The 14,362-nt window shown below is 40.0% G+C and overlaps 1 protein-coding gene across 5 annotated transcripts in view; it reads left to right on the top strand.

The window, feature by feature from the left end:
- The window catches only part of mast3a (microtubule associated serine/threonine kinase 3a), a 30,671-nt gene that overhangs the window by 8,241 nt on the left and 8,068 nt on the right, over positions 1 to 14,362 (top strand). For 2 of the 5 annotated variants that reach the window (XM_006786741.3, XM_035905984.2), the window contains 15 exons: positions 268 to 288; positions 455 to 536; positions 4,126 to 4,283; positions 7,207 to 7,282; positions 7,403 to 7,612; positions 8,517 to 8,618; positions 9,053 to 9,185; positions 9,408 to 9,493; positions 11,412 to 11,497; positions 11,806 to 12,014; positions 12,156 to 12,297; positions 12,581 to 12,713; positions 12,815 to 12,980; positions 13,155 to 13,256; positions 14,203 to 14,325. In XM_006786741.3, the coding sequence (XP_006786804.1) occupies positions 268 to 288; positions 455 to 536; positions 4,126 to 4,283; positions 7,207 to 7,282; positions 7,403 to 7,612; positions 8,517 to 8,618; positions 9,053 to 9,185; positions 9,408 to 9,493; positions 11,412 to 11,497; positions 11,806 to 12,014; positions 12,156 to 12,297; positions 12,581 to 12,713; positions 12,815 to 12,980; positions 13,155 to 13,256; positions 14,203 to 14,325 (1,829 nt within the window). The remainder of the gene's footprint in view (positions 1 to 267; positions 289 to 454; positions 537 to 4,125; positions 4,284 to 7,206; positions 7,283 to 7,402; positions 7,613 to 8,516; positions 8,619 to 9,052; positions 9,186 to 9,407; positions 9,494 to 11,411; positions 11,498 to 11,805; positions 12,015 to 12,155; positions 12,298 to 12,580; positions 12,714 to 12,814; positions 12,981 to 13,154; positions 13,257 to 14,202; positions 14,326 to 14,362) is intronic. The other 3 variants (XM_006786740.2, XM_087832594.1, XM_035905985.2) reach the window with 3 other exon arrangements.

The raw sequence follows: 14,362 nt of genomic DNA, 5'->3' as shown, positions 1-14,362 counted from the left end.
GTGTGTCTGTGTGCATAGTGAGAAACTGTCTGTAGGCCTCAATGCTGCAGTATGATAGCAGCTTGGCAGGTGTTCAGAAACAGCAAACAGCCACTGGCGGGGAGTTCTGTCAGACTAACAGGACTGTGACTTTGACAGGCAGACTTAATCTGTCACTGTCATTAAACAGTGTTTATTTTCTCTCTCACTTCATGCCTCCATTCGCCCCTTCTTTCTATCTGCATCTCTCGCCTCCATTCCCTTTTTTTTTTTTTTGCATCTGTGTAGTCAACTGGCCCGGACTGAAAGGTAAGAAAATAACTAATTGCTGTTTCTTCTTCTTGCAAAGACTCAAACATCAAATGTTGTCTGTTGGCCTTTTTAGGCTTTGACTATTGGAATGAGTCAACAGGATGTAAAGGTTTTCATATGAGTCTCCACTGAGCAGCTTGTTATTTGTGTGTGTGTTTTTTAGCAGGGCAGATGGGCGAAGGTGGTCGGTGGCATCTGTTCCCTCCTCTGGATACTGCACAAACGCACCAAGTTCATCAGTATCTGTAAGCGGAGAAGTATCTCTTACTGTCTGTCACCTCTTTCCATCATCACACATTCAACCTCTCTCTAAACCACTACCTTGGGGGCATTTAGTGTCCACTTTACAGCACTGTGGTGTCTTGCAAACTTCCGATGCTGACTAAATGAGCTGTAAAGCCCATGAGCTTACGAAGTGTCATAAATCTGCCTATAAATGATTGTTGATTTTACAGAAGACCAGGGATGTCAAACTCATTTTACATCGTGACCTACATACACATCTAAAGCTGGCTGGACCAGTGAAACTCCCCATTCTGCTAATATGGGAAGTTAAAGTTGGGAAGTTGACCTACATATTTAATCTGAATATAAAAAAAGGGGCGATTTCAACTGTATGTCTCTTTTTCTACATGATAACGAAATGCTAGTACACAAAAGAAATGTGGTGGGATGACTCTTGGACCTAAATTGAAACTACTATTAATTTTATGTATAGTCTAAAATTACAGCGAAAAAACTGTCCAGGCTATCCTGTGATTATAAAACAAAGATTTTATCAATTCACAAAAAATGTGGACCCATTGTTGAAAAAAAGAAAAAAGAAATCTCTGTAGTAAATGGTGGAAAAACAAACAAAACAGGAAAATATCTGACATGTACTTGTTTGTCTGTTACTTAATTACCTTGTAGAACACCACCAAAAATTGTAGATGTTATGAAAAAGAATGGCCAACACTGTAAACATAGACTCTGTGCACACATGCTCTATTGTCGACATGGCAGAAGTCTTCGAAAAATAATTTACATTAATAAAAAAAAAAGTGTATGAATAACAAAATTTGCGCAATTGCCAAAACGTTTGGCTAGGTCTGTAAAGATTTGCTCATCACTCTGTAGCTGACAGCTGGTCGCTGGACACTGCAGGCTTTGGTTATGAAGATAACGTCCTCTCCTTTTGCGTCAGTGTCCTCTCTCCCACTGAATGGCACTTCAATAGTGTGTTTCAGAGTTGAGTAGTTTAAGTCTGTGGGACAGTCTGCTAACTGTCCTACTTTTGTCTTCTCCCTTATTAGCAAGGCGTTGCCACACAGCAGGTATCTCGCATGTTTGATTGGAGTTTTTATCCTGAGGCAACCCCACAGGGAATTTTTCACAGATCTTTCACGTGAAAAGCAAAAAGATCTGTTCCACTGAACCAATCTTACCACTGCTACCTGTAATTTTTACCTTTTTTAAAATTGGTATTTTGTAGTTACTGGTCACCAAACCAGTCCTAGTGTCTCGTGAACACCACTTGAAAGCAGTAATTAGCCAAAAATATGAATTTTAATAGAATTGGCTTGTGTTATTTATTGGTTAGTTTTAGCCTGTTGCACATACCGTACAAGGAAGGAATACTAGAACAAAGCTTCCAGAGTGGTTGTGAGATATTTTAGAAGTAGCATCAGCATTACATAGCTCGTCAGAGTTACTTCACTGTATCTTGTTCATAGAAAAGGAATGCTTACTGTGTTTTAGCATTTAAAAAAAATAAAAAAAATATTACTGACTCACAGTTTAGAACTTGAACTTCACTTTAAACTTACCGGGTCACTCGGCATAAACAGTAGTAGAGAAAAGTTTTGTGGTTTTAGTCTTTGGTTGTTTTGGTTTTTTTGCCATTTCCTCTGTGACAGGTTGTCTTTCTCAGATTGAGTTGCAGTCGACATAAATCCAGACTAACTGCAACCTCCTTGGCAAGGAAGCAGACTGCCAACTTTTTACAACTAGCTTTTAAGTCTACGGGGGGTTTGGATGATTGTTTTCGTTACATCTGCAGAGCATTATTGTCGCTTTAGCGTTATTATCGCTACAAATTTATGTGACATTTTTGATTATAATTAGTTTTACTGATACAGTAAAGTGGTTGGAAAACTTCACACGGACAGCTTTGGGCACCGGTTGGTTTATAAAGCAGCTGTCTGGAGATGGATGCTGGTATCCTTTTTAATGACTCAGGCAGCCATAACAGGATACGTCCAAGGATGATGAATCCCTCCATCATCGACCATGTGTCATATTTTCCACCTTGGAGAGGATATGAGAATTAGTCCTCAGATGCCTTTTCCCCCAAGTTTTCCTAGAATTATTGAAACAGTATTAAATGTGGTAAAAAGTACATTTTGTTGTCATTGTTTTGTTTTTTTTTAAGTCAAAAGGCATAAAAGTTTTCTCATAATAGTATATTTCTCTACCTCCTATTCTACAACAACAACAAAAAAAAACTTGGGGAAAGGGGAAACCAAAACACAGGAGGTTGTGTGAATTATTTACCATGTGTCCATCATTAAACGAATGACATCACACCGAGACGAACTGAGTTGATCTGAGCGTGTCCTCTTTTGACTGAGGGGAAAGTACGGGAATAATAAAGCTTATCATTACAATAATACCGGTCCTGTTGAAGTTTGCCGTGTCTTTTTCCTGGATGACATCACAAACGAGCAGGGGCTGTACCACATCATTTCCCTACTCAGCTTTTCCTTTCAGGAATACCGCAAGCACACTTTGTGCTGCTCAGCTATACCCGTCAGCTGTTTGCCGATGTCTTCTATGGTGATTATTAGGATTTTATCTCGAAAGCCATCGCTGAACCTGCAGTTGGCTCAAATGGAAAACAATACCCAGCTCCTGCGTCTCTGCTGAAATTCTGTATGGCCAACCACATGGCTTTGAGACGGTGAAGTCAGCCCTCCCTGTACAATGCCCCTTTCAGCCCTGCTGTCAGTGAGGTCTTTATGCAGCTCTTAGTCGATTCTGACAAGTCTCTAGTTTCCTGCTCAGCGTAGCCCCTTCACCCCCACCCCCACCTTCCTATCACTGCTCTGTCACGTCCTTGCTCTGTTGCTTTCTTTTCTTTCTTTTTTTTCCCTTTTAGTGTCTCTCACTGTCTCGCTCTGCTTTTCTTTCTCGTTGGCTCTTCTGTTTTTCCTCTGGTCAATGAGCCACTCTTCTCTCTGCTCTTCCTGGGATACACAAGATCCTAGCCAAATGGGAGTTCTCATAAATTCCAGGCAGTGTGTCACACATCCTGACTTGGAAAGGGAAAAAAACAAAGCAAAACATTCACACATGCTGCCTGTCTCCATGTGTGCTGCGTGAAAAGGGCGAAATCCTACTGAAAAATGCTTTGGGGAATCTATAAAGTTCACTGAGTCTTTCTTTTCATGTAGGAAGGGATTCATGATGTTTTTTACATCACAAATCAATTCTCTGCATGTCCATATAAGATGGTGCATCTAATTAAGATCTGCAGTGGAACATGAAAGTCTTTAAGACTTCGGTATTAACAGGATAAAGAGTGAGTCAGAGAGAGCAGACGTGTGAGTCTTACCAGAGGAAGCCTTTTAACACAGGATGTTATATAATCAAAGCACAGCCCCGCCTACGTATGAATATTTAAATAAAAATAGATAAGAGTGGTAGTGGCAGTGGTTGATTGCTTGTTTTGTTTTTTATTTTGTTAATTTAAAAAAGAATCAATAAATGCAACTTAACCATTGACCCTACTTCCCTGTTTTTTTTTTTTTTTGTTTGTTTGTTTTTTTTCTCTTCTCCACTTTTCCCTCCCAGTCCTCTTCTTCACAGGAGTTGTTGCACCAGTTGCCCTTTCAGCCCACGCAAGAGGATCTTCACTTCCTCTTCAAACATTTTCCGAGCCCAGAAAGTGTGGCAGATGAAGAAGGAGCCCACCCCATGCCCCCTGTCAGGGTCCGCTCACGCAGTCTCAGGTAACTTTCCTATACTATATGCTGATGCAGCATATAGACTGTCTCTGTTACACAAACATTTCTGTCATACTTCACTGGGCCGTTTGTTTTGAAAGGTTGGAACCGAAATCCCCCCAACTGGCTTCAGTCTCGTAGATTTAATTATGTGCTGCAGTAGCACTTGTATACAACAGCTCACCACACACACCACTTAAGCACAAAGATAAAACTGTTGTGCTATTAAAGACTTATTATACTAACTGTACATTCTATATACCCTTACATATCAATTCATTAGATACACCTTAATAGTACTTCATTGGGGCCTCTTCGCCTTCACAACTGCCTTAAAATTTTCATGGTTTAGTGTCAACAAGGTGCTGGAAACATTGCTCAGAGAATTTGGTCCATATTGGCATGACAGCATCACTCCGTTGCTGCAAAATTGTCTGCTGTGCGTCCATGATACAAAGCTCCATTGGGTTGAGATTAGGGATGGGTACCGTTAATGGCACTGGTTCTGACATAAACAGTAGTAAACAGACCGAAAAGCAGCGCACATTTCGGTGCTTTATTTCGGTGCTTTTTTTTTCTTTTTCTTTTTTTCTGAGATGTCATACACTTTGGATTCTAGCCAATCATTTGACCTTTCCAAGGATAGTAGGCGGGCAAGTGGTACGTACGTTCTTTTAGAGCAGAGCTACAGATTAAAAATGCCCAAGGCAAAACGGTCAAAAGTTTGGCTGTACTTCACAGCAAAAGATGCAAACTCAGCAGCCTGCAACAAGTGCTTTAAGGTGATAATGTGCAAAGGAGGTAACACTTCGAATCTGATGAAACACCTGGCGATGCATAGCGTTTTTTCAAAGCCGAGAAATGCACCGTATTTGATAGCTTGCTGCAAGACCTCACACCAAGCACATCTACTGCAGGTGTGGTAAATCTCCATTAGCAAGTTAGCGGGGATCGCCCTGTGCGTGGGGCTGGGCAGTGCTTATCATTTTGCAGAAAAAAAAGAGACTGCTAAAAATAAAAACATAAGAGGTTTTTGGACAACGTTTGTGTTCTCTATTCTTTAAGCACCGGTTTGAGCACCATTTAAGCATCGGCACCGTTTCAAAAGTACCGATTTGGCACCGGTATCGGATAAAACCTAAACAATACCCATCCCTAGTTGAGATTTGGTGATTATGGAGGCCATTTGACTACAGCGAGCTCTTTATCATGTTCGCACCAGAAATCAAAACTCATCAGACCAGGCATCATTTTTCATCAGCTGATGTTGAGTTTATTTGAATTGTAGCTTTAGTTTCCTGATCTTAGTTGAAAAGAGCGCCACTTGTTGTGGTCTTGTGCTGCTAAATTGTAGTTTCAAATCAAGGTTCCTCTTCAATGGTGTGATCATATGTGCCATATTTAAACTGACTGTGCTCTAAATTTTCCCTTTGAAGAAAAAAAAAAAAAAAGTATGTTTTTTTTGTTTTGTTTTTTTTTTAAAATATGCACATTTTCTCACAACAGAAAGAGAAGATCTGTAAACGGGGTATAAAATGAAAACCTCAAACTTGTAACTAGCGTGGCTAACATGCTACCCGTTCCTGCTGCTTTACTACATACTCACCAAATAATCAAAGCTTATAGTAAATAAAAATAACTTTACCTGTTAAACAGTTAAACAGCAAATGTGAGATAGACTGTGCTAAGGTTTAAGCTCACGAAGCTTGCCACCTTAAGTAGTTGTAGTTGCTCTTTTTAGAACATTGTAAAGTTGTATGTGAAGGAGCACTGCCCTGTTTGGTGAGGCTGCCACTCCACCCCAGTCTAAAAAAGTAGGCTTAATGGTTTTTCAGGAGATATTTCGCACATGATTATAAAAAGATAAATTAAATACTGTCTGGAAAGAATATGTTGGGATAATTATTTAATGTGGCTCTGGAAAAACCCTCTGTGCCATTTGTGCGTGATCCCCTGGATTAGAATAAAACCTTTTCCTCATCATTTGGCATTGCTGGACTCATCCCTCTGAATAGCTGCAATGGCAGGCTGTTTTGAGGTTGCTGTAGAGTTTTTATGACAGGCTGGGGAGGATTTTGGCAGCCTGTTGATGTGGTTGCTTTTTTGGTGACGTGTCCATGCCTGTGCCACATGCAGTAATTCGCACTGCATGTGTACACTAATACTCTATAAGTACATCTGGGTAACTCTAGCAATTACACCGGAGAGAAACCTCCCCCTTGGGTTTTACCTGACCTTTGCATAGTTGTTAATGATGCATCTAAATCAACAGCAGCTGATTGACATGTGTCGCCGTTGTTCTAAATTTGCTCTACAAGTTGTGTAAAAGGATTTCTTGCAGCCTCAAAATAGTTCCGAGTGGTCTAAGCAGTTGCCATTACCCTGAAATAAATTCATACCGCGTGTGCAACTGTTGTGGTTACCCAGAACGAGTTAAGTTCATGTCGCATATTGACATTATTGTCATTTTTAGTATGCAACGTAGTGTAAGGGAGCACCCAGGACTGTTATTTTTAACATTTGTGCTGACAGTACATTGATTTGGAACGTGTAAGGAGGGTTTAAAAAGACCTCTGCGTGTAACCGAAACCCTCTGGGTGCAACACGTGTGGTCGTGGATGGTGCACATGAGAGCCTGATCTGAATTGTGTCAAACACGCTGTTTGTATGACCTAGAATGTTAGTCAACACTTTAATTGTTAATGTAGTCATAAAATGTTATAGCTTGTTGTGTGTATGGCTGTTCAGTAAAGATATAAATGTTGATTTCATCAGTTTAGTTTGCCACTTAGTTCAGTTGTTTTTCATTTTATTTTAGTTTGGTCTCCATTATTTGTTAATGGCATTTGTTCAAAAAAAAAATATCGACATTTGTAATATTTTTATCTGTTTTTTGTTTTTTTTCCTCCTTTGTCTTCTTTCTGTGAAGCCCTGGACGGACCTGTGGGGTGTTTGACAATGAGATTGTCATGATGAATCACGTCTATAAAGAACGTTTTCCTAAGGTAGCTCCCTTTCTTTGTGAAAGTCTCATAATCAAAGTTAAAATCTTCAACTGCTCACTAAATGGGTTAGAAATGTATGCAGTACTGGTTTAAACGAAGGCTTTCATTTTTGTTTCCCAGGCGACGGCCCAGATGGAGGGTCGGCTGCTCGACATCATTGCAGAGTGTTCCCCAGACACCGCTCTGCCCCTGGCTGATGGTGTGCTTGGATTCATTCAGCACCAGCTGGTGGAGCTCGCCAGAGACTGTCTGGACAAGTCACAGAATGGCCTGGTGACCTCCAGGTACTTCATGGAGCTGCAGGAGAAATTGGAGAAGCTGTTGCATGAGGTGGGTGTCTCTCATCTTTAGTAAATGATTTTTCATCTTTTTCATACAGAGAATTTTTTTCTCTGCTTTTCTTTTTCAAACAGTCAGGGAGTGTTGGTTCTTTCTAAGATGTTTCTAGCTGGTGTTATTGTTGGTAGCTCAGATTGCCCTCTGGGACATTGCATGCTGTACTATAGCAGCACTGAGGACACTGAACATTGAAATGAAAAGGCCCATTTCCTCTGTTAATATTCTGCTGATTCCACTCCATCAGTCAATAATGTTCTGTCATTTTGTGTTATTACATAGGGGTGTGCAGTGGTCAAGTATTCAGTTGTGTAATGATTGTGTATTCTACAGCAAAACAGTGGTTTAAATTATTATTTTTGTCATATAATAATTTCTTTAATTAGTATATTCTTTATGGCCACGGAAATTGTTTTGACCCTTCTCCACATGCTAAAATGCATATGTTGAGTTGCTTGCTAGTGTTGCTTTTTCATAAAGGTGTTTACAATTTTTTAGTGGATTTTTCTATGTTTAGCAGGGCAAGAGTTTGTTTTAAACTGACTGCTGACTAATCGCTCCTCTGACTGTTTCACCACCTCTATCATACACTTTCTGAACCTGCTGTTTGATCAAGGCGCTGTTGGATTTAGATAAGCAAGAATGAGTGTTAAAAAGTCAAATGTTTTTCCATTATTTATAAGCCTGACAGAGCATGCAGTGAGTATTGATTCAACATGTTGAAATACCAGCCCTTGAGCCCTTGAATCACCACCAGACAATGTAAGGGGATGAAATGGATGCTAAAAATATCACCCGACAAGTGCAGACAGCTTCTTTGGATGAGTTGTGGTGGCTCATGGCTTGTGTCAAATGGGTTAGGTCACTATAATAATCCATCACTATTTGTTCTGTTTAGGCGTATGAGCGCTCAGAGAGCGAGGAGGTGACCATCATCACCAAACTGGTCAAGAAGATTCTCATCATCATCTCCAGGCCTGCCAGGCTGTTGGAGTGTCTGGTAAGACTCAATGACAGACGCAGTAATAATCACAGGTTTACGAGTGACGTAATAACACTATGTCCATCAGCTTAGATGCATGTGTGAAAGTTGACTCATACATGATGTTGACATCTTGTAGTAGCGATTAGTTTGTGCTGTAATTATAACCCAGCTTACTGTTTACTAAGCCAAGTTCACCTTGCTAGCCTGGGTCTGTTGTTAGTAAGGTGCCAGTGATGCTCCAATTTTACAGGCCAGAAAAAAAAGCCCAGATTGGAGCAGAAACATTTTTTTGTCATTTTTCAGCATTTTTAATTGTATTACAATGTTTGATCCATCGTTTCCCAATGTAGTAGTTGAAGCTTTTCTACATATTATGTCAACAAAGTAATGTACATTTGAGTGAAACCTGAACTATGCCTTTCCTTTATTTTTTATATTTTTGAATCCAGGAGTTTGATCCAGAGGAGTTTTACCAACGTTTGGAAGCTGCAGAGGGTCAAGCCAAAGTAGGACAAGGCATCAAAACTGATATTCCCAGATACATAATCAGCCAGCTGGGCCTTACCAGAGATCCCCTGGAAGGTGCAGATTTAAAAAAAATATATAAATGTTTTTTTTTTTTTTTTTTATACTTTCTATCTCATTATTGCTTACTTCAGATAAATTTGAAAACCCTAATGCAGTTAGCTTAAATAAATCATTGTGAACTAATCTCGTAAGATACAGTGACAGTTTTGTGATTTTTAACTTGATTCGCACTGGCGTTTAATAAAGTTGGATCTGTTTTGTCTGCTGCCGTTACAGAGATGGTTCATTTGGAGCATACTAGCCCGATTCACAGATCAGCGAGCAGAGAGTCTGATGACACTGGAGAGGCAACATCTGCACAGGTATAAGCTTACATTAAACGGTTACAAAATACATACAGTGAACTCTAAAATGACCCAGGAAGAACAGATGGCGCTCATGTCTCACCTATTTTAAAAATATTCCACATCCTTTAGATTAGATTTATTTGCTTTAAGATTCTCTTACTAGTTTTTAAGTCACCGAGTCGCAACCTTTGTTGATACGGTGTTGATTTTTTAGGTTTTTTTTCCATATCTGTCACACATAAATGATCATCAAAGAAATTTTATTACTAAACACTTCTAAACCTACCTAACCCTGTGTGGAAAAGTAATTGCCCCCTTAAATAACAAATTAACTGATTAACCACATTTTTTTGAAAAACTGAATTTCATTTCATAAGCTACATTCAGGCCTGGTTACGGCCAGACCTGCTGAATCAAAAAATCACTTAAATACAAGCTGTCCATCAAAATGAGACGGGCTAAAAGATCTCAAAAAGTAGCACATCATGTCACGATTTAAAGAAACAGCCGAGGGGAAAAAAAGTCACTGACATCTGCTAGTTTGGAAAGTTTGCCAAAGTGAACCACAGTGTGAGCCATTATCCACAATGGAGAAAACTTGGAACAATGGTGAACGTTCCCAGGAGTGACCTGCATTGAGGACTTATCACAAAAAAACTAGAACATCATCTAAAGACATGCAGTCCTCAGTTGCCTCAGTTAAGGTCAGAGGTTATGATTCAACAATAAGAAAGAGATTCTACCAGAAAATCCTGAAGGAGGATGTCTGGCCATTAGTTCATGGCGTAAACCAAAGATCACCTAGGTTATGTACCAGCACAGTGATTCAAAACACACCAGCTAGTCCACCTCCGAATGGCTCAATAACACCAAAACAAAATAATAAATAGAGCAGATACAAAAGCGCCTTTGCACTTGTAGAGCTTGAACCATAATAAAAGCTCTCGGGTGGCTTAGTTAAAGTTTGGGCTTCAATCAGACTGAGATACTTTGGTATGACCTTTAACAGGCCGTTCATTGGATGGTTCATGCTCAAACCCTCCAATGTGGCTGAAATAAAACAATTCTGCAAAGAAGAGTGGGCCAAAATTCCTCCACAACAATGTGAAAGACTCTTTGCCACTTATAGCAAACACTTGATTGCAGTTCTTGCTGCCAGGGGTGGCACAACCAGTTATTAGGTTTAGTGAGCAAGTGCTTGGTTTTTTGTTTGTTTTTTGTTTTTTGTTTTTGTTTTTTGGGGGGGGGGGAGGGGGGGTTGCCCTTCTTCTTCTTCTTCTTCTTCTTCTTTTTTTCTTTTTTCTTTTTTTTTTTTCTTTTTTTTAAATAAATACAGGGCCAGGCAAGTTTGGATAGCTTTTTTTCTTCTCAATGAATGAATGAATTAAATCATAATTAAGAAAATTTGGGTTGTCTTTGTTTAATATTAAAATTTGTTTGATCTGAAACATTGAAGTGTGATGCATATGTGAAAAACCTAAGAAGTTTGGAATAGGCAAATACCTTTCCACAGCACTGGATGTGTTAGCACGTTCCCAAAATCCCAGCCTTCAGCCTTTCACTGTGTGGATTTGGCATACTCTTTGCATCATTCTTGTTGTTGTTGTTTTTTTGTTTTTTAAATCATTTTTCTCTAGCACTTTGTGTTGCATGCATGCATAAAAGATGCTCCAGTTGATAAAGCAGAGCTGAATTGTGTCTGTGACAGGATTAACTGTGGTGGGTGACAAACTTGAAGGCTGTGGCATATGCACCAAAGAAATATTAAATGCCATTTGGCAGAGCATGCAGATTATTCTTGATTCCATGCTATTTAAGTGATGAATGGAGCTCTCGTTAACACGAAAGAAATTCTCCAAAAGTAACACAGCAGCTGTAATTTTTTTCCTCTCCTCCTTTCTCTTTCTCTCTCGTTGGGATTTGCGTGATTCAGAGCCGTGTAGCCTGCACCCCTCCTCGTAGGAAACCACTGGAAAGCGACTTTGAGACTATAAAGCTCATTAGCAACGGCGCCTATGGGTGAGTAAGACAGACTTCTTTGTTTGCGTTTGACTGAGTCAGTCGCACCGAGAACCACAGAGATCTAAATAAAAGTGGAAACTAAAATGTGGATGTGTTTTTGTAGTATTTTTGTGTTCAGGCTGGAATTAGTCAGGACAGTTTCATTTCCAGTCTGAACTGATATTTACCACTATGTGATTCCCACAATTGATTTTCTTTGTATTATCTCCCTGCTTTCTTTGTTGATGATTGCTGATTATTTATTCTGTCTCTCTTTGTGTTGTCATTGCCTCTCCCCTTCCTTTTGCCTCTGTTCTCTCACACAGGGCCGTATTTCTGGTGCGCCACAAAGACACTCGTCAGCGTTTTGCTATGAAGAAGATCTACAGGCAGAATCTGATCCTTAGAAATCAAATCCAACAGGTGTTCGTAGAGCGAGACATCCTCACCTTTGCTGAAAACCCATTTGTGGTTTCCATGTTCTGCTCTTTTGAGACACGAAGGCACCTGTGCATGGTTATGGAATATGTGGAAGGTACAGTTGGCTCAGACTGTAGACATATAGAGACACATGCACACCAAGCTCTTATATATCTACCATACAAGGCACACCTTTAAGTCTAAGTCATCTGACCTGAAAGCGTTTTTCATGGTGGCCTCATTTGTGTTTTTTAAGGTGGAGATTGTGCCAATCTGTTGAAGAATATCGGTGGACCTCTGCCTGTGGACATGGCCAGGATGTATTTTGCTGAGACTGTCTTGGCTTTAGAGTACCTTCACAACTACGGCATTGTACACAGAGACCTCAAACCTGACAAGTGAGTCAGGCAAACGGATGAACAAGGAGAATATTCATATTCCTCCCCCCCCTCCCCCATATTTCTTGTGAACGCCTTAAGGCAGCACTAAATAACTTAAAAGCTTTCATCATTTTTAAACTTGCAGTGATCTGTAGGGAGATGGAATCTTTCTGAAGATAGAGCAGAATATTCTCAAACTTTGAGTCTTTGATATTTTTTTTCTCTAAAGATGAAATTCCAGTGCTTTGAGGGCAAGCATTTGATGTAACATGAAACATTTCTGTGCTTACTTCCTTTGTAGTTTGCTGATCACCTCCATGGGACATATTAAACTGACAGACTTTGGACTTTCAAAGATTGGCCTAATGAACATGACAACCAACTTGTATGAAGGACACATTGAAAAGGATACTAGAGAATTCATTGACAAGCAGGTTTGTCTCTTCTCGCTTGTCTTTTTTTTTCATCTCTGATTTTGAGCTTATCTAAAATCCACCTTTTCTCTTTAACTCTTTTTTTAAAAACCTGTCTACAGGTGTGTGGTACTCCAGAATATATCGCCCCAGAGGTGATCCTGAGGCAGGGCTATGGGAAGCCTGTGGACTGGTGGGCCATGGGGATCATTCTTTATGAGTTCCTAGTGGGCTGTGTGCCTTTCTTTGGAGACACACCAGAGCAGCTCTTTGGTCAAGTGGTTAATGGTAGGATATCTTTCAATTGAACTCATAGTTAGTTATTTTTATACACGTAAATCCAATCCATTTGTCATCCTCTCACTCAAAATTTTGCAATAGATCTCCGTATTTTGGCACATCAGTCCCCTGGGCTTTGTAGATACCTTTAATTCCCTTCGTTGCATTCACTCCTGTGTTCAGATGATATTATCTGGCCGGATGGGGAGGATGCCCTGCCAGCTGATGCTCAGGACCTTATCACCAGACTTTTGAGGCAGAACCCTCTGGAGCGCCTGGGAACAGGTTGGTGACAGCATGATTGCTGATGGATGAAAAACCTTCTCTGGGCCTCAGGACAGTGTGACTCAGAGGTGGCCAGCAAAAGGCAAAAACGTGCTTTTTGTGACAGATGTGTCACTGAGTGTCTTACCAGGAGGTCATAGTCTGCACAAACCCTCGTGTGGAGGAATTTAATTTTAAGAATTTAAATAAAGTTGGCACAGGAATAAGGAAGGATTTGAGGTCTTCTGTGTGTTTATTTGGCAGATTATTCATTAATAGAATTTTACATTAACCGGGCTTGATAAACTTGTTTCCCATAGAGACAGAGAGGTCGACTAGTTCACAGTAATCAATAAGCTCTCCGGAGCGTTCTGACTTGAATGTTTTAGACTTCAAATTTCCTCTGTTTTGACTTCTTTACACTTTACACTTTGTTTGTGTTTAGGTCGCTGTATGGGTTAGCACCTCTTTACTTTTCAGGCCTTTTAATTATGCACACTTTCAAAAGATCATTAAGGTCAGCTGACCAGATGCTTTTGGTTGTACCGGGAAGCTGGTTAAACCACAGATTAGGCCTTTGCTGTAACTGCAGGTAAACTTTGAAGCAGTCCGTTACACTTAAGTTATTTGAAAACTAATTTTTACTCTTGACATTTAAACCTGACTGAGACTTGACATTTAATATCTTATTGCGTCCTATGTTGCACAGCACTAAGTGCTTGTTTTTAAATTTTCTTATTAATTAACTTGAATTTATAGAAAATTGCAGCAAAAATAGTTTTACAATAAGCATAATGCCAGAGACCAGGAGAATGGAGAATTCAGTTAAGTTTTATTTATATAGCACCAAATCATGGCAACAGATGCCTCAAGGCGCCTCAGTGCAACAAAGAGTCTGGCTGGGGATCAGACAAGCTCAGACTCAACCTCGATGCCCATATTTGAGTTTAATAACTTCTTTCTCCAGGTGGGGCCACTGAGGTAAAGATGCACAATTTCTTCCTTGGCCTGGACTGGAACGGTCTCCTGAGGCAGAAAGCTGAATTCATCCCACAGCTAGAGAGCGAGGAGGACACCAGCTACTTTGACAGTATGTGGATTTACTGACTGTGGGCCTTTTATGAAGT

This window comes from Neolamprologus brichardi, chromosome 18 (assembly GCF_056152115.1).
Source record: "Neolamprologus brichardi isolate AB-2024 chromosome 18, ASM5615211v1, whole genome shotgun sequence".
Classification (NCBI taxonomy): Eukaryota; Metazoa; Chordata; class Actinopteri; order Cichliformes; family Cichlidae; genus Neolamprologus; species Neolamprologus brichardi.
The sequence above is the reverse complement of the archived record's forward strand: the minus strand, read 5'-3'. Positions and strand labels throughout refer to the sequence as shown.